Here is a 24,825-nt window from a genome sequence, read left to right as displayed (position 1 = left end):
ATCAATTTTATTAACAAGTTTTGAACGTACGAGCGTCTTTTGTCTATGGCTATATCATATGATCAATGATCGACTGACTGTCGTCTGTTTCATTCTTCTATCTCTGGGTAGGAAGATTTGCGAACCGCAGGAAAAGCCAAAACTCCCAATTAATCCCATCAATATGAAGGGAGCCATCTTCAACATCGATTCTGGATATTTGGAGGGATTGTGCCGTGGTTTCAAGTGTGGAATCCTCAAGCAAGCCGACTACTTGAACTTGGTGCAATGCGAAACATTGGAAGGTAACTTTGTTCACACTTTTACTGTAAGATCTTTACAATTTCAATAAATTCTCATTCTACTAATGGTTTTGAAATAGTTATTTTGCCATTAGGATAATCAAATAATGTACTGTACAAATTTTGACGGAGCTAACACACCTTGTCGTACTTAATTGTTTATAAACTTGTCAACCATCAAAGGGATCCCATCCCAATCATTCAATTTGCTTGCACCTGCAGAGGGCCGTTAATAGTATTCAATCTTTAAACAATAACAGATTTGCTATCAATTCTATTCAGAAATAATCATCCTTTATAGGTATTATATGCATTGAAAGATTAAATGTAAAATATCTCCTAAAGGGGTTTGGAAATTCCTGCTGAATAATCGACACTATTCATATTCTTTGTTCTTTATTCGATTTGATTGAATATTGGTAGGCTTATTTAATATCCAAATGTTCAAGGTTTTCTGCTGTGGTCATGTGGTCTGTGATGTAGTTAATTTTTTTGGATAATTTGCAAGATAAACGTCAATTGTGTTGTTTGTATATGTTACAACATAGTTTTATAAACAGTTTGATATGTCAACTTTACAAATTAATATAATGTGACCACTTGACCTGCTTCAAATATCTAATTTTCACAAAATATGAACATTTAGTAACAGACTCTAATTTAACAATCCTACGAAAATTAATTCAACGAAGCCTACGTTGCGGATGTGAATTTGTCAACCCTGTATTACTTAATTCTAATGTTGTTTTGTGGAATTAATTTAATAAAATACTTTCTATGGAATATTTAACAATAATATACCTTAATAATAAGACTTATTTCTTATTATTTTAGATTTGAAGCTCCACCTGCAAGGGACAGACTATGGAACTTTCCTGTCTAATGAGCCCAGCCCGCTGGCAGTATCCACCATTGATGACAAGCTGCGTGAAAAACTCGTCATCGAGTTCACACATCTGAGGAATCACTCTGTGGAGCCACTATCCACTTTCCTAGATTTCATTACATACAGCTACATGATTGACAACATCATCCTGTTGATCACCGGCACCCTGCACCAGCGCCCAATCTCTGAGCTGATCCCCAAATGCCATCCTCTGGGCTCCTTTGAGCAGATGGAAGCCATTCATGTGGCTGCTACTCCAGCTGAGCTGTACAATGCTGTCCTGGTGGACACACCTCTGGCTCCCTTCTTCGTTGATTGCATCAGCGAACAAGATTTGGATGAGATGAACATTGAGATCATCCGTAACACCCTGTACAAGGCGTACTTGGAAGCCTTCTTTGATTTCTGTAAACAGATTGGTGGAACTACTGCTGATGTCATGTGTGAGATTTTGGAGGTAAGATTTTTCATCATTCTAATAAATATTAATACTTTGCTAATTCAACCTCACATGTCTGAGTCTGTTAGTAATTCTAACATGATTTATTAGTCTTATCCTTAAAACATGATAACATTGTTATAAATAAATAAAAAAGCCGTTTATTCACACTAAGTTTAGGTTACATTTGTAGGTTGAATCTATTTTAATTTACATAGTGGTGAACCCTTCTTTGGGTGAAGGCCTCCTCCAACTCAATCCATCTGCTTCTGTTTGAAGCTATTGCCATCCATTGCTTTCCCACAGCCTGGGATAGGTCATCAGCCCAACGCTGCTGCTGATAACATTGTTATAAGAACATAAATTATTTTAAAGAAAACTAAGGAATCGTAATTTTATTAATTAATGGTTGAAAATTATTGAATGGCTCTTAAGGGCCCTCCACACTCGTGCGCGAATCGCGACGCGAAGCCGCGAACGCGAGTGTGGAGTCTAGTTCGCTAATCAGCGAAATCGACTACACACTCGCGTTCGCGGCTTCGCGCCGCATAGTCTCGAGCGGGCTTTATAATCTTACATGAGAATAAAAAATTCTAAAGATTTGACATTATTTTAGTTTTTTGATCCATCCCTAATTTGACTTAATTAAATTATAGTTTGAGGCTGACCGCCGTGCTATCATCATCACCATCAACTCTTTTGGCACGGAGCTGTCCAAGGATGATCGTGCCAAGCTGTACCCGCGCTGCGGCAAGCTCAACCCCGACGGGCTGGCGGCACTGGCGCGCGCTGACGACTACGAGCAAGTTAAGGCCGTAGCTGAGTACTACGCAGAGTACCAGGCTCTGTTTGAGGGTGCCGGCAACAATGTTGGCGACAAGACTCTTGAAGACAAGTTCTTTGAACATGAGGTAAACTATGCTTAACATGGCATATCATTTTGATATTCCATCTCAGGTCTTATATGGAACTAGCTGTTGCCCGCGACTTCGTAAGCGTGGATTTGTATGTTGGTGGTTATATGTTCTACATGAGCATAGAACATTATGCAGCAAAAGATATCAGTAGGGACGGTTAATCATTTGTTAATAATTAGACAAGGCATGAAATTTGTCTTTCACAAAGTACAAAGTTTCAAGCCCCTAACTGAAAAAAATGCTTCTCGATATAATCCCTCTCAACACTTAGATTTTCAAGTCCACTATTTAAAAAAAATGTTCAATCCCAATACAAACTTCAAACATGGTGCAATCAGTTTTCGTCTATTTTAATATAATGCCCTTTTACCAAGTTTCATGTTCCTAGCTTAAACGAAAACTTGTACTACATATAAACTTACATCCCCTTTTTAACCCCCTTAGGGGTTGAATTATTAAGAACGTTGAAACAACTTTTTTTTGTAATATTATACAACGCCTTTCTAAGAAGTTTCAAAGCATAATCAGCATTCAGCATTTGTAATGGATTCAAACTTTCAACCCCTTTTTAACCCTTTTAGGGGATGAATATTTAAAAATGCTTAAATTACTTGTATTCTAATAATAAGCCTTTATACAAAGACTTAAGTCCTGTACCCAAAAAAAAATTTGGTCTCCATACAAACTTTTAACCTCTTTTTTGCCACCTTGGGGGATGAATTTTCAAAAATGCTGAAATAAGTTTTCTTCCCTTTTAACTAAATATCTTTCTATGAAGTTTAAAGTACCTAGCTTAAAATAAAATTGGGACCCCTACAAATTTTTAACCCCTTTTTAACCACTTTACGGGATGAATTTTTAAAAACACTGAAATTACTTTTCTTGTGTTCTAATAATATGCCTTTATACAAAGATTCAAGTCCCGAACTCAAAGAAATGTTTGATCTCCAGACAAACTTTCAACCCCCTTTTCACCACCTTGGGGGATGAATTTTCAAAAACGCTAAAATTAGTTTTTAAAGCTTATTGATATACCTTTTTACGAAGTTTCTAATTCCTACCTTAAAATAATTTTTCAACCCCTTTAAGGGGTGAATTTTTAAAATCGCTGAAATTACTTTTCTTCTATTCTAATAATATACCTTAATACAAAGATTCAAGTCCTGCACTCAATAAAATGTTTGTTCTCCATACAATCTTTCAACCCCCTTTTCACAACCTTGAGGGATGAATTTTTAAAAACGCTGAAATTAGTTTTTTTGTTTTTTATTATAATACCTTTTTGCAAAGTTTCAAGTTCCTAGCTTATAATAAAATTTAAACCCCAAGACAAACTTTCATCCCGTTTTTAACCCCCGTAGGGGTTAAATTTCCTAAAAGGTCGAAATCTTTTTTTTTGTAAGCGGCTATTTATGCCTTTCTAAGAAGTTTCAAAGCATTTGTAATGGTTTCAAACTTTCAACCCCCTTTTAACCCTTTTAGGGCATAATTTTTTAAAAACTCTGAAATTACTTTCCTGTATTCTAATAATATGCCCATATACAAAGTTTTAAGTCCCGCATTTGATAAAATTTTTGATCTCCATACAAACTTTCAACCCCTTTTTCACCGCCTTAGGGGATGAATTTTCAAAAACGCTGAAATTAATTTTATTGTTTTTTTATAATATATTTTTTTAACCCAAGGTTCGAATTCATAGCTTAAAATAAAACTTGAACCCCATACAAACATTGGACCCTCATTTCATCCCCTTAGGGGATGAATTTTGAAAAACCCCTTCTTAGTGGATACTAACGTTATAAAAACTACCTATTGTGAAAAATTCAGCTCTCTAGGTCCAACGGTTTGGGCTGGGTGTTATTTAAGTGAGTCAGTTAGGACTTTTACGTTTATATATATGGATTTTCATAGAATTCGCGCTGGTAACATGTAAAATAGAAAGTTGAATAACTCATTATGACTTAGATAAAAAGTAGCAATTTCATGACTCAGAGACTCAGACCATATATCTATTAACATAACAAAAGTGTATTGTATAGTAATAGGTGTAACAATTAAAACACATAGCAAAAAAAGGAAACAAAAAATAATCTGCAAAAATTATGAATATTAACATAATTTGTCCCATTTACAGGTGAGCCTAAACGTCCACGCGTTCCTGCAACAGTTCCACTACGGCGTGTTCTACTCGTACCTGAAGCTGAAGGAGCAGGAGTGCCGCAACATCGTTTGGATCAGCGAGTGCGTCGCGCAGAAACACAGAGCAAAGATTGATAACTACATTCCCATTTTCTAAAAGTTTTATCTATGTTTGCTTTACAAGTTCCAGACTTGCGTACATTATGTAAATATGAATATTGTTTCAACTAAAGCGAGGTCAAACATTTACTCCATGAAACAGGAAATAATAACATAAAAGTTTAGCGTTGTTATTTTCAAGTAAGACAATTATTAAAGTAGGCTAACGTTTTCATTATTTCTTGTATTTTAATTAAATATTTATTTCACAGATTTTATAGTATTATCAATGAAACTGTATTAAATTAAACTCAAAAATGTATGTATGTTACAAATCGCTATAATGAATGGGCAACCCATATTAATTTGTAATTTAAAACTTGATGAAATTATAATCTATTTATTTACAATATTGAAATCCTTGTAAGTTATAAAATTAATTATATCAAAGAAGAAGCATTTATCAGTCATCTTATCTATTAGATGATTCCTAAAATGTTCTTTACTGGAGAGTTGCCTAACATTAAAAGTATGAATATTAATTGTATTAGATCGATTATTAAACTGTATAACTGTTAACAGTGTTTTTATTTCATTCTTACGTTACTAAAGGCAAGGTCATCAAATTAAGTCACATAGCATTCATCCTTCTATCACATTATTGCTTGTTAGAGATTAACCCCTTTGTTTGACATAAAGGCGATGATTGTGATATTGTTAGAGTTAGGCCAAGATAAGTCTGCAACGATTTTGATAGCACACGCAGTGCAAGTGTTAGCTTGTCGTTTAAAATAACACGTGCACTGCGTGTGCTATCAAAATCGTTGCAGACTTATCTTGGTCTAACTCTACTTACTATATTACGAAAATTAAAGGCCGTAAGAACAAATAAAACTAGAATAAAAGATTGATTTCCTTTTTTTTCTATATTGCAATGCAGAAATAATGCGTTTCTTTTGTTTGGTTTCAAAACCACAGAAATTAAATCACATTTCCTGCACTTGAAAATTATTAATTTTTCTTACGCAGCGTACTACGTAGGCGAACAACACGCGAACGCGAAGCGGCGCGGGGTGAATCAATCCTTTGATACCTATAGAAGTGTACGTGGGCGATCTCGTTGCGAACGCCGTGGGCCCGCCGCGCCGCTTCGCTTCGCGTTCGCTTACCTACGTAAAGCGCCCTCCACACTCGTGCGCGAAGCCGCGTAGTCTGGAGTACGCTTAAGACGCAGCGTTATATGGTGAGCCCTAGGAGAATCATTGAACTATTATTACATGATTATTGCTAACGTATAAAACCAGTATTTTGCGCCATTCGTTGATGTTGTTTTGACAACAAACCATAGAAGCGGAGCGTGAATCTCGCGACCTAAACGTGTAAGCACCATTAATTTTACAGCGCTTACGACGTTTTGGTCGCGTGCAGATTGTGATTGCAACAATTTCATTGTTTGGTATGGCTTCTCTATAGTAATAATAACTCAAATGAGGAAAGGATTTCTGCCTCTCTTCTTCCTCGCGTTATCCCGGCATTTTTGCCACAACTCATGGAGCCTGGGGTCCGCTTGACAACTAATCCCAAGAATTGGCGTAGGCACTAGGCCTTTTACGAAAGAGACTGCCATCTGACCTTCCAACCCAGAGAATAAACTAGACCCTCTCAAAAGTCCGGTTTCCTCACAATGTTTTCCTTCACCGAAAAGCGAATGGTAAATACCAAATGATATTTTGTACATAAGTTCTGAAAAACTCATTGGTACGAGCCGGAGTTTGAACCTGCGAAAGTCTCACACTTACTGCTAGGCCTTTAAGAAAGGATTTCTGTAAAACATTCATAAAATATAATGTTATAATTCTTTATTAAATATGTTTATTTGTTCATTCATTATGTCTGTTGCAGGCCCATTGTGTACTAAAGTTTCTTTTGGTCTCTCTAATAATAAACTGGCATGTGCTTTCCAGAAGTTGTCTTTAAGCATATCATCATGGACATCAACAATCACCAACTTTTGTACACTTGCATCATCGTTAATTATCACAGTTTTCCTTAGCAATATAGTGCCTCTCTTGGATATTTCTGGTTCATTGTTATAGTTTATATTGAATTCTTTAAACAGTATTTCATTTTTATCTGCTGACACTGTGCCACACAAACGCTTTTCAGCCTGAAACAATAAAGGATAAACATAAAATACTCCCTAATCATTAACCCTTCCACTGCCATAGCTGACAGAGGTATAGTATACAACCGGCCAAGTGCGAGTCGGACTCGCGCACGAAGGGTTCCGTACCATTACGCAAAAAAACCGGCCAAGTGCGAGTCGGACTCGCGCACGAGGGTTCCGTACCATTACGGAAAAAAACAGCAAAAAAAATCACGTTTGTTGTATGGGAGCCCCATTTAAATATTTACATTATTCTGTTTTTAGTATTTGTTGTTATAGCAGCAACAGAAATACATCATCTGTGAAAATTTCAATTGTCTAGCTATCATGGTTCATGAGATACAGCCTGGTGACAGACGGACGGACAGACGGACAGCGGAGTCTTAGTAATAGGGTCCCGTTTTCACCCTTTGGGTACGGAACCCTAAAAACGGCAAAAAAAATCATGTTTGTTGTATGGGAGCCCCACTAAAATATTGATTTTATTCTGTTTTTAGTATTTTTTGTTATAGCGGCAACAGAAATATTTCATCTGTGAAAATTTCAACTGTCTATCACGGTTTATGAGATACAGCCTGGTGACAGACAGACAGACGATGGACAGCAGAGTCTTAGTAATAGGGTCCCGTTTTTACCATTTGGGTACGGAACCCTAAAAACGAACCTAAATATATTCTAATACATTAAGTTAACGATTGCATGTAATTTAAAATGGTTGTGGTGGTCAGGGTTCAATATTTAAGAAGTGCTGTAATTCAATTTATTTATTAGCACACTTACCTCACTTGGAGTCAAATTTCCTTTTAAAACTAAATTCCAGAATGTTGTGTTGTAAAGGTTGTTAATGTGCACATCTGCTTGCCTCCACTTCATATAGTCAATTAAATTTTGATCGGATGGATATAAGACCACACGTCCATCAAAAGTCGGCGGATATTGCAACTTTTCGTCTCCAAAAAACTTGTTCCAGTAATAAACATATGAAGAAGAAAACTTGCTGTTAACCACAGTTAAAAGTTTAGCTGCACGTCGCTTGTAAAGATTTGCTTGTTTTTTAAAAACAAACGAGTATTCGTCACTTTGGCCAAAGGCCATCAATATCTCGTTAAAGTCTTTCATAGCTCGAAATGCCACATAATTCATAAGCTTGAGTGCTCTAAGATCATTAGGTTTTTCAAACTTATGATCATCTGAAAACTTGTGAAAACACTTGCCGTCAAGCCTCACGACAATCCAGGAATTTGGTAGTAACGTGTCATCTAGTTCGAACTTTTTAACATATTCAAATGAACTTTTAGCCATTGTTTGAATAATAAAATTACGCCTTTGTTTAAGTAATGGTTTTGTGAACCTTTCTAATATACAAAGCATTTCACGATGCGACAAGTGCTAACACATAGTCACATAGTAATTTAACAGGTAATGAAACTAATGAAAGATTCAAACTATTCAAAGACATGAGTAGTTCGCGAATGAAAGATTCAAATGAAGTACTTCACTTGATGTCACTCTTTCATTCACTAGTTTAGTTCGGATTTATTTAGTTCTTTACTTCAGCAGTTCAGTTTATTAAGTTTAATTATCTTTTCATTTACTTGCTCATTCGCTTAGAGAGTGACAAGGACGCCACGTTTAAACCTTGATTCATAAATTCATTTATTTGAGTGATTCATATTGAATGAAATTATCAATCGAATCCTTTATTCAATGATATATATGAATCCTTTGAGCTACTGAACTAAACTGAACTTATGAACTAAAAGAGTGAAGTACTCACAGCGTATGAAAGATGCATATCAATCTTTTCTTTTTAGTGACACATTTTGCGCATGACTATATATGAGGTTACACCACACATTATGGATGGTATAGAAAGGATGCCAATCTCTTATGGCAGAATTGTTGCAAAAGTGACCGCTTTCAGCTTGAAATAATAGTTCCTAATCTCTCCGGTGGCGCTAGTTAGTCTCTGGGACATGAGTATAACATGAACCAACAAATAACCCGACCAAATTACGTAGGTTGTTTTTGGTAGTATTTCGGTGTATGGTGGCGCCGCCTAATTACTGTTTTTTGTTGGACACTTTTCATACATAGGGATTTGGCTCCTTTATATAGTCTCCATGCCACACATGACATGACAGTGACAGTAAACATTTTTTATTTTATTATATTCGTCCAGGCTAAGACCATAGGCCATACTGCCTCTTCTTCAGTAAGATTAAATTTCATAAGTCAGTTTTAGATATAGTCTTCCTTTTTTTAAATCCATAAGTCAAATCCAATAAGAATGTCTTCAGTGTCTTCAATCATTTGTTTTTTATATAGTCCAGTCCTTTTTATATAGTCAGTATCAGAGTTACCATATCTTGGTTTTTCTCCGTAGAAATTAGAATTTCAAGTTACATCCAGATCATATAATACAACTAAAATATCTCACATAAAAAATCTGTGAGTATTCAAAATTGAACTCGTACCAAGTCATAACACAAATTTACAAATTCCTTATACTATATTTCACCAACGGTGCTAACTGTATATTTATTTTTTAGTTTACCGTGGTCGTTCAGGGCAACGTAGAGTTGTGCATGCTCGTTCGCTCGCAACTAGTACAATCTCACAACTGTACGTAGTTCGGTCTTTTAGTTCATTTAGTACCGAGAGAAACTGAGCATAATAAGCGGCTATCTGCTATCTCGCTCATTGTAGCCGGCCGGGCGGGAGCCGTTAGGCCATCTTGTTCGCACGCGCTCGGCGAGTGGCGAGCCGGCGAGTCGACGTTTAGTTCGGTCGGATCACTCGGTCGCTTTGCTGTCATTGTCACTCCTCCAGGGCTGCCAGTACATAAATCTTGATTATACGATCCAGTGCCTTCAACTATACGAAATTCGATTGCATTATACGAGTACACTAATTCTAAAAAAATGGGCTAATTTTAAATCAATATTTTTAAAACTGACGCCTATTTAAGTAGGTATAGCCGGTCAAACAACTTTTGATAGAAAAAGGAGCGAAATTCAAATTTTCTATGGGACGATTACAGGGACAGAATATAGTTGCCGTTTCATTAAATCATTACGATTTTTGTTCATTCAATATAGTTGGTCAAACCAAATTGTCAGTAAATAAGAACAAAAAAAACTATACTCAGCCTTTTCTTTTGGGTGCAGCTAGTACTAGTGTAAGACAAAGATAGTATGATTCTCCCTGTCTATGTTTGAAATGAGACAGTCCTTTGACAAACCATAGCTGAGCTTATCAAGACACTTTTACTATTATTGGGTCGTGTTTAAGCTCCAACTTCCCGCTTACCACCCAAAGCGAAACCAACCCTCCCCAAGTGTTTTATTAAGCGAAGCGGCGGGCCGAAGTCCCGACGCTGAGCTGCGAAACCCAGTGAAGGCCGAAGGCCGAGCTCCGCGTAGGGCCGAAGGCCCGAAGCGTCCCTTACGATTTCCCAAGCACGCGATGCCGAAGGCCGAGCTTCGGGAATGAAGTGCTCGCATGCGGATCTTTCCTTTCTACCAAAAGTACAACTTCATTACTTTTTCCCATTGGAGCCACACTACGCCACGATTCCCGTACTATTCCTTTGAAGTTTCAAAAAAGCCGACAACTTCCCGATTGCCCGCCACGGCTGACAACTGACGGCCAGTCGTCCGCCATTGTATACCATTGCCCCCTGTAGACAATGGCGATGGCATGGCATGACCCATCCTTCACCAGTATGTACTGGGGCCTTAACAGTATTGGCACCCTGATTGTCAGTAGTTTGACATCCGTGTTTTTCTTCGTATCCAATTATACCGATTGACCACCTATACGTGATAGATACGAAAACAATTTGATTATACGGATTTCGTATCCAATTATACGATCTGGCAGCCCTGCACTCCTCGGTCCTCGCTCCCATTCTGTTTCGTTCGCGTGTAGTGTAGTGACTGTAGTGTACTAAGACCAGTGGAGGGAAGTGGGAACCGTATCTTTTTGATTTTAGTACATGTACTACACGATTTGTGATCTTATGATAAACTATACAGTCGACTTTAACGGAAATTATAGCGGCAACAGAAATACATCATCTGTGAAAATTTTAACTGTCTAGCTATCACGTTTAGTTCATGAGATACAGCCTGGTGACAGACAGACGGATAGAGAAGTCTTAGTAATAGGGTCCCGTTTTTACCCTTTGGGTACGGAACGTCCGTGGAAGAAAAACCTATAAGGGGTTCCTATTTCATTACGGAACCCTAAATAAGTAATTTATCTTTTGACGTTCTCGCTCGAGTTAGCTTTGTTTAATCTCACTAGATTGTGAGATTCTCAATCTAGTGCGTGTAGTCGTAGCTTTATTCGTTCTGTGTGCAAAGTTTTCTATTAGCTATTGGATGCTGTAAGGGGTGAGGTGAGGGGGAAGCAGATCTGTCAAGTCGACCACGCTTGTCGGTCTCGCAGCGATTCCAGTCATATTCCATTCCACATCACATTGAAGCATTTCTTTTATAATCGCGTTTTACGCGCGCAGCACGCATTTCATCAGATTTTTTTATAAATATAAAGCGGCCTAAAGCCGCAAATTTGCTTAAAAGTTTGTTCATAATACAACTACAATGAAGCCCCCGTACAAAATTGGTAAGTACAGTGTATTTTAAGATTTTATTCGTACATATAATTAACATGAAGACTATAAATATCCACAGGTGCTTGATACCCACAAGACATTTTAAATTAATTTGTTTCGGTATTAATTAGCAATTCACCATATGCAACCTAAATTGTTATGCATATAGGTTATGTTAGTAAAATGCTTATATTTAGGTAATTTTTACTATAATAGAATTTTAATATCAGCAGTCACACAAGCTGTAAGTATAAAACACAACTATTCTTATTGTTGAGATGGCTTCTTATCTACTTGTACTGGATGCTAATCCCCAATGTATTAATCTATTAATGTGATAATGATAACATAGTAATATTAGTAATCCTTAAGATTTCATTGTGAATGTTGATCCTTATCTTTTAACAGAGAATTTCATAGATTTTTATTTTTACTACTGTATTTTCACAATTCCCATTGTATTTAATAATAAATAGAGATGATGCTCAGGTATGTATGAGGAAATACAGTGCTAACAAATAGCAGACCTCAAAATCTGTTAAAATCTGCGACATTTTACAGATTTTACATTACTAATTAATGTTATTGTCATATTTTAGCTGATGAGAAGCTTGCTGAGTTGGGCCGCAATGAAATCATGCTGGCCGAGAAAGAGATGCCGGGTCTAATGGCTTGCCGTCGCAAGTATGCGTCTGCACAGATCCTGAAGGGAGCCCGGATCGCTGGCAGCCTTCACATGACTGTCCAGACTGCAGTACTCATTGAAACTCTTATTGAACTTGGCGCTGAGGTGAATCTATTATTATCCATTACAATCTTTAAGGTATAATTATAACCAGTCTATTAAGGCTCATGGCCATTAACGTTTGCTTATAGAACAAGGCAGAAATTGAAATTTGGAGTAGAGTCAAGTTGTATTGTTGAGCTCAATGTGAAAATTCAAATTGGGATATGTAATAGGATTAATAAGGCAAAAAGAAATAGTAATAGTGATGTAAAGAGAAAATGTATGTGTACTTGATGTAAAAACGGTATTTTTTACATGTATATTTGTTAAATACAACTTGTAAAACAAGTACATACATTGGAAATACCTCATCTTGAATGTAGCTTACTATTGTAATAAATAAGTAATAGATCTTGAGCAGAAATAAGTTCTATATCTAATCACAATCAGTTATCCTATCTTGAGTTGTTGAATTTGACTGACAATAATTGCTTATCATTTTCCATCACAAAATATCAATGCTATCTGATGTCTTTCACAATTTGCCTCCCTTCTTTGTGGTAACATGTGTGTCATCCTCATCCATAATTCATTAAACAGCAAGTCATGTTCAAATATCATATCTATGCCGAATATAGATAGAATAGAAAGATAATACCTACCTTCCTACAGTTCCTATCTATGTTACACATTACATATCTATTATGGCGGTTTTACATGTTGGTTTAGGATCCGCACCTCACTGGTGTGTGAAATGGACATTGCTGTATATGTCCATAGCACTGTCTCGCTTAAACAAAGAAGCAGTATATGAATCTGCATCAGTATAGAACCGATAACCTCGTATCTCATTTTTTTTAAATGTATGGGTAAATTCATTATTATAATAATGAATTAAATACCAGTGTTTATCATTAATAGCATGATGATATTTTGTCATCTTTATCTTCTACCCTTGACCTGTGTAGTTCATTTTATGTAAACATAACAATATCTTATTATCTTTGGTGAAGAAGTAACATGTTATTAATTTTCACAATATATATATATTTTTATTCTACTACTACACAATTATAACATCTTGCATGATGGAATTTGACTAAATGTTCACTGATAGGGGATATTATATTAATGCAATGTTCTGCCACCAGATTGCAGCACTAGCCTTTTTAGTAAACCATAGAGTAACTTATACATACTGTATTTGACAAGATTTCAGAGATAATAAAATATGACATTGATGCATCAAGGCGGTTTGTTTACAGAGGACCGACCGGGAAACACGAGACCGAAATTTCGCTATCTGCCTCTTTATCGCTCGAATATGCAAGTGACAGAGATGTTAGATAACGAAATTTCGATTTTCTTGTTTCGCGATAGACCCTCAAATTGTGGCAGTGGCGCCACCTACGCAGAGTTACGCGTAATATTCCCTATTAAATAAATAAATATTATGGGACAATCTTACACAAATCGACCTGGTCCCACAGTAAGCTCAATAAGGCTTGTGTTGTGGGTGGGTATGGGTACTAGACGACGGTATATATAATAGTTATCCTGTCTTCGTCCTTCGAGATTTAATCCTTTACTATGTAGTAGCCTATGCTACGCGCAAACCTAATCGCACAAGTTTTAGCGTAGAGAGAGAGAAAAAACACATTCATTTCTCCCTCTCCTATCCCACCCGGCGCAGTAGTCAATCCAACTGTCAACTTCATTCTTGTCCGTGCGCGCGCGGCGCTCGGTTCGCACAAGTGCAATTTTCTACTGAAATAAATAAATTATGTCGAAGCGACCGCATGGAGAGTCTCAAGAAGAGAGATGGATGAGGAAATTGAAAATGTATGAACAAAAACTTGAAGCCAAACGTAAGCGGCGCGCTGAAAAGTCTGAAAATATAGCTCCAAATCAGCAGGATGTGCAAAACGAAGGTGATTTGTTTTTTCCATAGTAAAGTATTTTCGGTGCATTCACCGGAAATGCGTTTTTTATAAGGGTGATATTTGTTATTTCTGGAACCCGTTGCATTCATCGGGCAAGTATTTCATGAAAAACAAGTACCTAAGTATTTTCGTTGCATTCATCGGAAATACGCCATTTACGTCCGTTGTATTCTTCGGATGACATTTCATAATTTTTTTTCAAAAAACCGTTGCATTCATCGGTACCTATGTGTTTTGTTAAAATTAAGTATTTCCCTTGCATTCATTGGAAATACGCTATTTATATTTGTGATGTTCTTCGAATAAAGTCCATTGCATTCATTGGGCGTTGGGCGATGCAAGTACCTATTTAAAATTAAGGGATTCTCTATATAGGTACTTATTTATTTTTTCACTCGGATTTCAGAACATACCGAGCACAATGAGGCTTTATATGACCAGACACCAAATGAATCTGAGAATATAACAGATGTCGACAACACCGAAGAACATCAAATGCGTGATGTTGAATACGACGATTACTCGTACGGGCATATCGAATTTGATGATGCTAGTGAGATTACTGATACCACATGCACCAGCCCGGGCTACACGGCAAATGGCCAAGACAAGGAGATAAAGGAGAACGTCACAGAAGGTGACTTTGACCCTAGTCTTTTACAAGAACTGGGGATTGTAGAAGCGGATCCCATTGAGTTCGGTGATGACTTGCAGGTTGACGTAGCGGCAAGATTCCAAAAATTTTTGTTGGAAGGACTTAAAAAAGAAAAGAAAGAAGAACTTTTGAAAAAATATCCATTTCCCAAAAACGTTCCTCTAGCAAAAAGCCCGTCTCTAAACCCGGAAATTGGAGCCATGCTGGCCGAAGCATGCAAGCTGAGAGACAAAAGGCTGCTCACGAAGCAGGACCAGCTTGGCAAAGCGCTTTCAGCGCTAGGCAAGGCGCTAACTGGCCTTTTGAAACGAACTCCGGATATCCCAGATATTATTCGGACACTCAATGATGCGGGCATTATGTTAGCTGATTCCCATTATGTTGAAACTGATACCCGCCGCTCAGTCATTATGCCACTAATAGATAAATCCTTTGTGGAGACTTTCAAAGACAGAAAAAGAGACACCTTTCTTTTTGGAGAAAAATTGGGTGAGTTGGTGAAGGACTCTCGTGGTATAAAAAAGACAGGACAGTTAATTCAACCACCATCAACGACTTCTAATTTAAATGGCAGAGGTCCATCGACGTCCCGAGGAATGCGATATCAGCGGGGAGGCCACACATACCAACACCGACCCGGTGGACCGAGAGCAGCAATGTCGGCCCAAGCATACCAATACCAATACCAAGGTCGCAGACGAGCAGCTCCGCCGCCGCCACCGCCTCCGCTGAGCCGCCGTCACCCTCCACATCCACCTTCAACACGCCGACCACCACCTCCTGCGCAGCGCTCCTCAACCAGTCGGCGGACTTAACTGCGCAATGTCAGGTACATGGTGGGCGCTTAAAATACTTTCTTAATGAATGGAAATTAATTACGGATGATGATTTTATACTATCCGCTGTATCAGGCTATAAGATCCCTTTCATTGTGAAACCTGTTCAAAACCTTTCTGATTATCCACGACGTTCCTTTACGTCGAACGAATTAACTGACATGTATAATGAAATACAACACTTAATGCAAATAAATGCTATAAGGCGTTGTAATTCTGTAACAGGTCAATTTATATCTGATATTTTTTTAATCCCTAAGAGTGATGGTAGCAAAAGATTTATTTTGAATTTAAAAAAATTAAATAAGTACATCTATACAGAACACTTCAAAATGGAAGATGTGAGAACAGCTACTAAGCTAATGTTTCCGGGTTGTCACATGATTAATATAGATCTTAAGGAAGCATATTTTTTAGTTCCTATACACGAAAGTCATACAAAGTTTTTGCGGTTCTATTTAGAAGACAATTTATTTGAATTTGTTTCTCTCCCCTTTGGAATCTGTTCTGCACCATACACATTTACAAAGATTTTACAACCTGTGGCTGCATATTTAAGATCTCAAGGTCTACTCTCAGTTAGGTATTTGGACGATATTCTGTGTTTAGGAATCTCTGCAATAGATTGCCTAGAAAACGCAAAAACTACTATTAATTGCTTGACTAGGTTAGGTTTTGTTATCAACTACGAAAAGTCTAATCTGATACCCCAAACTACTTGCAAATTCTTGGGCTTCTTATTAAATTCTAAACCAATGTCTATACAATTGCCAGACACAAAGAGACAAACAATTTGGCAACAAATAATTAAATTACTGAAATCAAACAGAATGCGTATTCGTGATTTCGCTCGTATTTTGGGTTCGATTACTGCGGCGTGTCCAGCAATTGTATATGGATGGCTTCACACAAAGTCCCTAGAAAGAGCTAAGTATTTAGCTTTACTCAATAATAATGAAAATTATGATTCATTCATGGAAATCGCAGACAATTTACATGATGATCTTCTTTGGTGGAAGAATAACATTTTAGTTGCCATTAATCCAATAAGAGATCAAAACTATGAGCTTGAAATCTACACTGATGCCTCAACAACAGGCTGGGGTGCAGCATGCGGTACTAACAAAACTGGCGGACATTGGACTGCCACAGAACGTATCAATCATATAAATTATCTGGAACTGTTGGCAGCCTATTTCGGACTTATGACCTTCGCTAATAATAAAAAAGAATGTGCTATCCTTTTGCGTGTGGATAACACAACAGCAATTTCTTACATAAATAGAATGGGTGGCGTCCAGTATCCACATTTAAACAAAATTACTAGGGAAATTTGGAATTGGTGTGAGGAAAGGAACATTTTTATTTTTGCTTCCTATATTCGATCATCCCTTAATATCGAGGCCGATAGCGAATCTAGAAAATTAAATATTGACACGGAATGGGAGTTAGGTTCGCAAGAATTCGCTAGAATCGTGCATTGTTTTGGGGAACCGGGAATAGATTTATTCGCTTCTCGCGTAAATGCTAAGTGTGCCCTATACATAGCCTGGAAAAAAGATCCTTTTGCATATAACATTGATGCTTTTACAATTGATTGGTCTCAATTGTATTTCTACGCATTCCCTCCCTTTGCCTTGATCTTAAAAACCTTGAAAAAGATCGTTTCAGACAAGGCAACAGGTATTGTGGTTGTCCCACAATGGCCATCTCAGCCGTGGTACCCATTCTACATGTCTCTATGTATCAAAGAAACTATAATATTTCCACCTAGTGAATATCTTCTTTCTTCTCCTTTCAGATCAACACACCCGCTACACCGTCATATTTCCCTGGTAGCGTGTGTGTTATCCGGGAAGGGTTCCGTAGACAATGTGTACCTGAAACGGCATTAGAGGTCATGCTGTCATCAATATCAGAGAAGACTAGAATTCAGTATACAACGAGCCTTAAGTTGTGGTGGGAATTTTGTTCTCAGAGTAATGTAGATTTTTATGATTTCAAAATATCATCTCTGTTAGAATTTCTTACGAATTGTTTTCAAATGGGGGCGTCATATGGCATGTTAAACAGTCATCGGTCGGCTATTTCTTTAATATCTTTAAATAGGATAAGTGATGATTTGAGCTTAAAACGGTTTTTCAAAGGAATCTTTCGGTTAAAACCAACATTCCCACGGTATGCTTGTACATGGGATGTTAACGTGGTTCTGAATTACTTAGAGAACATGAATAATGATGCAGTTAATTTAGAACAGTTGTCTAAGAAGTTAGTCATGTTGCTAGCTCTCGCAACGGGGCAGAGAATGCAAACGTTGTCCTTTATTAAAATGTCAAATATAAAAGTTTTTGAAGATCGAATAGTTATTACTATTAGTAACTTAATTAAAACCTCATCAATTGGCAGAGCTCAACCAATTTTAAATTTACCTTTTTTCCGCTCTCGACCTGGTATTTGCCCAGCTTCGGCTTTACAAAAGTACGCCTCAGTAACATCATCTTTACGATCAAATACCGAGGAGCACCTTATTCTGACTTATAAGAAACCGCACAGGCCAGCTTCATCGCAAAGTCTAGGGCGTTGGATAAAGCAGACCCTCACAGAGAGTGGCATCGACACTTCTATTTTCACCGCACACAGCACGAGGCACGCATCAACTTCGGCTGCCTCGCGCGCTGGTCTAAGCGTCGATGTCATTCGAAAGTCAGCTGGTTGGACTGAGCGATCAACTGTCTTTGCGAATTTTTATAATAGGCCTATAATTAATTCAGAAACAAGCTTATTTGATTCTTTATTATTGCAGTAGAGTCACACTCACTGTTTATTTTGTTGAAATATCATAAGTTGATAATTATTATTGTGAAATAATATAATATTACGTTGATTTGTTATAAGTATTACGTTGCTTTATTATAAGTCGATCTTTACGAACAGATAAATAAATGATAATTGTGAATTTTTATTTATTTACTTTAACAACATTGAATACTCTCTGAACATCTACATAGTAAAGGATTAAATCTCGAAGGACGAAGACAGGATAATTACATGATCAAACGAACTTACCTGAAGTGAAGTTCGATCATAATTATCCTGTCTTCGCCGAAGAGATTTAACTACCCACCCTACCCAGGAAGGTCACAACCTGTACACTTCTTCCCTGATTATCAATGTTGTTAGTTGTTATCCTTTGTTACTCCTTCGTACTCTAAAAAGAATGAAGTTGACAGTTGGATTGACTACTGCGCCGGGTGGGATAGGAGAGGGAGAAATGAATGTGTTTTTTCTCTCTCTCTACGCTAAAACTTGTGCGATTAGGTTTGCGCGTAGCATAGGCTACTACATAGTAAAGGATTAAATCTCTTCGGCGAAGACAGGATAATTATGATCGAACTTCACTTCAGGTAAGTTCGTTTGATCATGTAAATAGATTCGGCAGCACTGCTTTCGTATACACAAATTTTAGTAGAGAGCAACTAAAAGTAAGTCAGGGCCGCAGAGAGAGGAACCGCCGGACTATCCACGCCGTGTCCAAATTTACCGCCTTTTCTGCATCTGACCCTTGATCCAATCCAACCACCTAGCGAGAGTCTCTCGAGACTTCGCTATGAGACCGTTCGCTGAAACAACTATCGGGACAATGATCGTTGAATCAACATCCCACATTGCGGATATCTCGTGAGCCGAGTCTAGGTACTTACTGGACTTATGGGAAGGATCCATTCCCATCTGTGACCGCCTCGGGTTTTTCCTGTCTTTGTTATAATAGGCACCGATTTTGATAGTTGCTATATTGAACAGTTAAAATTCCAATTCCATAACAGGGCAGGCAAAGATGGGAATACACCTTCGAGAGAGTTTACTTACATTTAGATAATAAATACTAACAGACTATAGGTATCTACGTATAGTCTGTTAGTACCTATTAAACCCATTAAATGGTTTAAGTAGATACTTGAACCATTTTTGAGGTGCGCTCCCTTTCCCAGAGCGCCTCGCCTGCACACCCGCATCTAGAATAATCTTATAAAGGAACAGAACACAACGCACGAAAATACTTTCATTTATTTACGATGCGTCATAAAATTACTTTGAAATCTTTGGATGCAAATATTGTAGGTACCAAGTACCAATATTCCAAAAATAGTTTATATCTAGATATAAACTATTTTTTTAATAACATACTAAGCCATTCCAAGCTCCAGTCTCCTTAAGTTGTAGGATTTTTTTCATATCTATCAACCAACTCATCTAATGTACTTTTGTTACCCACAGGTCCAGTGGTCCAGCAGCAACATCTACAGCACACAGGACGAGGCGGCGGCGGCCCTGGTCACCCGCGGCATTCCTATCTACGCGTGGAAGGGTGAAACGGAAGAAGAATACATCTGGTGCATAGAACAAACACTTGTCTTTGCTGATGGAAAGGTGAATATACTATTATCAACCAACACCACACCAACATATCTACATCAACTCAGACAGCCAGGCTGCTCTGCTGGCACTAGATTCCCTTGAGTCAAATTCAAAACTAGTCCAGAACTGTAAAAAAAAAACCCTAAATGCACTGGCCAACTCCAACAAAGTCATGCTTAGATGGGTACCAAGGCACTCCGATATTAACGGAAACAAAGAAGCGGACGAACTTGCTAGAAAGGGCGCAGACACACCCCCGGTCGGCCCAGAACCGTTCTGTGGAACCACAAAACGGGATGCATATTCTCTGGGGGATTGGTGGAAGTTCGTCAAAGGACAAAAACACTCGAAAGCTCTAATCAAAGGGTTCAGCAGCAAAGTTGCTAAGGAGCTTCTAGGGCTCAAAAGACACAAAACCTGTGCGGTGACTAGAATACTGACTGGACACTGCAAGTTGAACAAATACATGTTTCAAATAGGAAAAAAACAACATCCGACATGCAGGTTCTGCCAGGAGTCAGAGGAGACTGCAATGCACATTCTCTGTTCCTGTGGACCACTAATGTCAAAAAGAAGTACCTGAAGTGGTAGAATGTTCGCGATCCCAGGACGCCCCCCCCCCCCAAACGGCATATTGTGGGAAACGCCGGTGTGGGTTTAGTGGGTAGGCTCTTCCCCCTCTTTTCTCAATGGAAAGAGCCGGGAGGTGAGTCCCACATACCCCCCCATTTAGGGGGACGAAGCGTAACAGCATTCCCACACCGAGAAAAAAAAAGGGCGGCACGTACTGCAACCCTATGAGGTACAGAAGATTACGGCCCAAAGAATCTGGAATTTTCTGGATTCAACGGGCATTAGTAATGAGCTTTAAAGGGCCGTCACAATAGATCACTGTTTGGTCGACGTGGCACTCAAAGGCCCACAACGCCCCAAATACATACATACTATTATCAAAGTAGTTGTTTACTAACTTCACTTACTCGTCACTTGCAATAATATCTTACATAGTGTGCAAACAAGTGCTTATCACTGTCCCAGTACATGTTAACTTAAACATAAATCAATGTCAATAGGTGAATTCAGGGTGTCATCTATTGGGCACTAAGTTGACCACTATTACCACTAAGTCATAAGTCATAAATCATTTATTCATAAAGCTAATTTACACGTTATAAAAATGGAACATTTTTATATATAATATAACGTTTATATATAACGTTTGAAAAACAAAATCAATTTGAAATAAATATAACATTATATAACCCTTATTAGAGTTATTAGGCTAATAAACGTGAGTAATATACCCCTGGGCCCTGGCTAGAGAACAGAGACAATAGTCCTAATTGACTAATTATATGTTTTAATGGATTAACAAAATCTAACAGATACAATTTTTTTGTTTCAGCCCTTAAACATGATTTTGGATGATGGTGGTGATTTGACCAACTTGGTGCACAAGAAATATCCCCAGTACTTGGAAGGTGTTAAGGGCATTTCAGAAGAAACTACCACAGGAGTTCACAATCTGTACAAGATGTTCAGAGAAGGAACACTGAAGGTACCTGCTATCAATGTCAATGACTCTGTCACAAAGAGCAAGTTTGACAACTTATATGGATGCAGGGAGTCTCTGCTGGACGGAATCAAAAGGGCGACAGACATTATGGTTGCAGGGAAAGTCTGTGTGGTAGCTGGATATGGAGATGTCGGCAAGGGTTGCGCCCAAGCCTTCAAAGGATTTGGTGGCAGGGTTATTGTTACCGAGATTGATCCTATCAATGCCCTTCAAGCAGCAATGGAAGGCTTCCAAGTCACCACAATGGAAGAAGCATCAGAGGTTGGACAAATCTTTGTCACCACCACTGGCAACCTTGACATCATCACCAAAGATCACTTCTTAAGAATGAGAGATGATGCAATTGTTTGCAACATTGGTCACTTTGATTGCGAGGTAGATGTTGCTTGGTTGGAAAACAATGCCAAGAAAGTGAATATCAAGCCTCAGGTTGACCGTTATGAACTTGAAAATGGCAATCATATTATTGTGTTGGCAGCTGGTCGTCTGGTTAACTTGGGCTGCGCTACTGGCCATTCTTCATTTGTCATGTCTAATTCTTTCACTAATCAAGTATTGGCCCAAATTGAATTGTGGACGACTCATCAGAAATATCCTATTGGTGTCCACACTCTACCCAAAAAGCTTGATGAGGAAGTAGCTGCTCTACATCTCGACCACCTGGGAGTCAAACTCACCAAGTTGACTCCCAAACAAGCCAAATATATTGGTGTTCCTCTTGAAGGTCCATACAAGCCAGATCACTACAGATACTAAATTTTAACATCAACTTGTGTGTGGTTATTTACTTTATACTTTACAAAAAAATATCAGTGATTTAATTGATGATAACACATTATGAACTGAAATATGTAGATATACATATATGTGCAAGTGTTATATAGCTCTTTTATAAACTGCAATACACTAATAAATGCATTTGTTTTCAAACATTATACATCGTTTTATTATACCTTATATCAAAGATGTAACTCCATATAAGATGAATGAAAAAGTGCCTCGGAAATCAAGAAAAATTGATTCTCGGATAGATGGCGCCTACACCTTTGACCTATTCTCGTCTAGATGGTGTTGACGACCCCGTTTGATACATTTAATAAATACAATCACACACACACACTAACAACTAATGCTGAAATTAAAAAAAGTTCCCATCATATAATATTATTTATGATTTTTTCATTTGTATCATGTATATAATACATTTTTTTCAAGGGCCTGACACTCTTTGATAGAGAAAGATAGTCTTATTGCGATACCTATAAGAGGAAAGAGAAAATACTGCCATGCTTTGTCATGCCATCACCGACCGGGTGGCATCATAGGTAGGAGGCGATGGCGAAATACCGAAATTTATAAGAGTGAAAGAAAAAAATCCTATGCTGCCCAAATTTTATATGAATATTATGGCAGAAATTGGTATGTCACGTGTAGCGGACTGGTTGGATAATAATTTACTCACCTTGAATACCAAAAAAACTAAATTTTTAACTTTTTATAAAACGCTTTCATCAGCACCTCTCTCTTGTAACACTGGCATTCTGTTCCAGTCACGGTTTATGCGACTCCATTGAACGTGCTGAGACGGTCAAGTATCTCGGAGTGATGATTGACCAAAAGCTGTCCTTTAGACAACACATTAAAACACTGTCTAGCAGGGTTAGAAAAGTCATTTACGTTATGAAGCTTATAAGGGGTGGGGCATCACGAGATATTTTAAAGTTAGTATATTTTGCACTCTGCCAATCTATTATTCAGTACTGTATTGCGGCCTGGGGTGGCGCTGCCAAAACTGCAAAAACCTTTCCGTTATCCCAGCGACGAGTAGTACGGAGAAACATCAGTTCTCAGAGTTCGTCAACTTTTCGTAGTAAAAGCTGTTACTGAATCTCATCGAACTGCTGTTTCTCAGTCTTACAATCAGCAGAAGAAATTATTCATACTTAGCGTAGGTATACACACACACACACCACGCCTAAAAAAAATTCCACTTACGCATGTCTCTCCTGAATGCTTTATTTTGATTGTATTTTTTTTTGTTTGCATATATTTTCCTGCATGCACTTTTTTGTAGTTCAATTAATTTATATTTGATATCTCTCGTTCACACTTCGGCCATCATATTCAGTATTGTTAAAATTTCACAGTAAATTGTATTTACCCGGTTCCCGAGATACAGGCTGCGCCTAGTTTGGGGCCGATGGATATTAGCTTAATTGTAAAATCTAATTTTTTTTGTTAAGTTCAACTTGTGATGTCAATTTGTAAAATATTTGGTAACTAAACGATTTGTATTTGTATATTCTTTCTCTTACCCCCAGTCGCTCGGTGGCGCGTCTATAACTACTATGTATACTGTCTATGACTTATTTATATTTTTAGTTTTAATCGTGTGTCGATAGATGGCAGTAAATTTACTGTGACTACAAAATTTACTATGACAGTAACCCTCTATCCCAGTGGCGGGCAAACTTTCTACATGGGGGGCCAGAAAGTTTAAGTAATTTCAGAAGAGAGCCAGAATTGCAGCCAAAATGCATTTTTATTATTAACCGCCTTCAAAAAAAAAAGGTTCTCAGTTTGACCTGTATGTTTGTATGTATGTTTGTTCGCGATTATCTCGCGTTTGGCTGAACCGATTTTGATGCGATTTTCACAAAAGTGTTTGTTACATTCTGGAGAAGGTTTTAGTATACATAGAATTGAGCTGATGTTGAACCCTGGCTGTACTTAGTGGAACTCAGGTTTGGTGCAACATAGGCACACGCTGTTTTCGTCATCAAACACGTCTTGATGAGCACTTGGGAGAGCAGTACCCAAGATAGAGCTGATGCTGAACCCTGGCTGTACCTAGTGGAACTCAGGTTTCGTGCAACATAGGCACACGCTGTTTTGGTCTTCCGACACGTCTTGATGAGCACTTGGGAGAGCAGTACCCAAGACTTTCTGGAGGTTTTAGTATATACGGATGGTTTGAAAAACCAATTTTACTCGATAGGTGGCGCTGCTATCGGTATACCTATCGTCAAATATGATTTGCTGAAACCGATTTAGATGAAATTTTGTTTTAGTTGGAGTCGGACTGGGAGTAGGAGTGGGAGTGTCTAGGCAAACAAAATCTTA

At 37.9% G+C, this 24,825-nt stretch overlaps 4 protein-coding genes across 4 annotated transcripts; 3 read left to right on the top strand and 1 right to left on the bottom strand.

The window, feature by feature from the left end:
- Positions 1-79: 79 nt before the first annotated feature.
- On the top strand, positions 80-5,340 carry LOC134740652 (V-type proton ATPase subunit d). Its single transcript, XM_063673196.1, has 4 exons — positions 80-284; positions 1,116-1,624; positions 2,263-2,517; positions 4,658-5,340. Exons 1-4 carry the CDS (start codon positions 164-166, stop codon positions 4,817-4,819), a joined length of 1,047 nt encoding a protein of 348 aa, XP_063529266.1. The 5' UTR covers positions 80-163; the 3' UTR covers positions 4,820-5,340.
- Positions 5,341-6,600: 1,260 nt separating this feature from the next.
- LOC134740650 (probable tRNA(His) guanylyltransferase) lies at positions 6,601-8,344 on the bottom strand. Its single transcript, XM_063673194.1, has 2 exons — positions 7,709-8,344; positions 6,601-6,928 (listed from the first exon to the last, which is right to left on the bottom strand). Exons 1-2 carry the CDS (start codon positions 8,297-8,299, stop codon positions 6,611-6,613), a joined length of 909 nt encoding a protein of 302 aa, XP_063529264.1. The 5' UTR covers positions 8,300-8,344; the 3' UTR covers positions 6,601-6,610.
- Positions 8,345-11,364: 3,020 nt separating this feature from the next.
- On the top strand, positions 11,365-22,637 carry LOC134741067 (adenosylhomocysteinase). Its single transcript, XM_063673829.1, has 4 exons — positions 11,365-11,560; positions 12,149-12,339; positions 19,986-20,138; positions 21,532-22,637. Exons 1-4 carry the CDS (start codon positions 11,539-11,541, stop codon positions 22,456-22,458), a joined length of 1,293 nt encoding a protein of 430 aa, XP_063529899.1. The 5' UTR covers positions 11,365-11,538; the 3' UTR covers positions 22,459-22,637.
- On the top strand, positions 13,651-17,607 carry LOC134741163 (uncharacterized). The gene is made up of 3 exons (XM_063673934.1): positions 13,651-14,207; positions 14,626-15,703; positions 17,512-17,607. Exons 1-2 carry the CDS (start codon positions 14,060-14,062, stop codon positions 15,687-15,689), a joined length of 1,212 nt encoding a protein of 403 aa, XP_063530004.1. The 5' UTR covers positions 13,651-14,059; the 3' UTR covers positions 15,690-15,703; positions 17,512-17,607.
- Positions 22,638-24,825: the final 2,188 nt, after the last annotated feature.

Source organism: Cydia strobilella, chromosome 4 (genome assembly GCF_947568885.1).
Source record: "Cydia strobilella chromosome 4, ilCydStro3.1, whole genome shotgun sequence".
Taxonomy (NCBI): domain Eukaryota; kingdom Metazoa; phylum Arthropoda; class Insecta; order Lepidoptera; family Tortricidae; genus Cydia; species Cydia strobilella.
The sequence above is the reverse complement of the archived record's forward strand: the minus strand, read 5'-3'. Positions and strand labels throughout refer to the sequence as shown.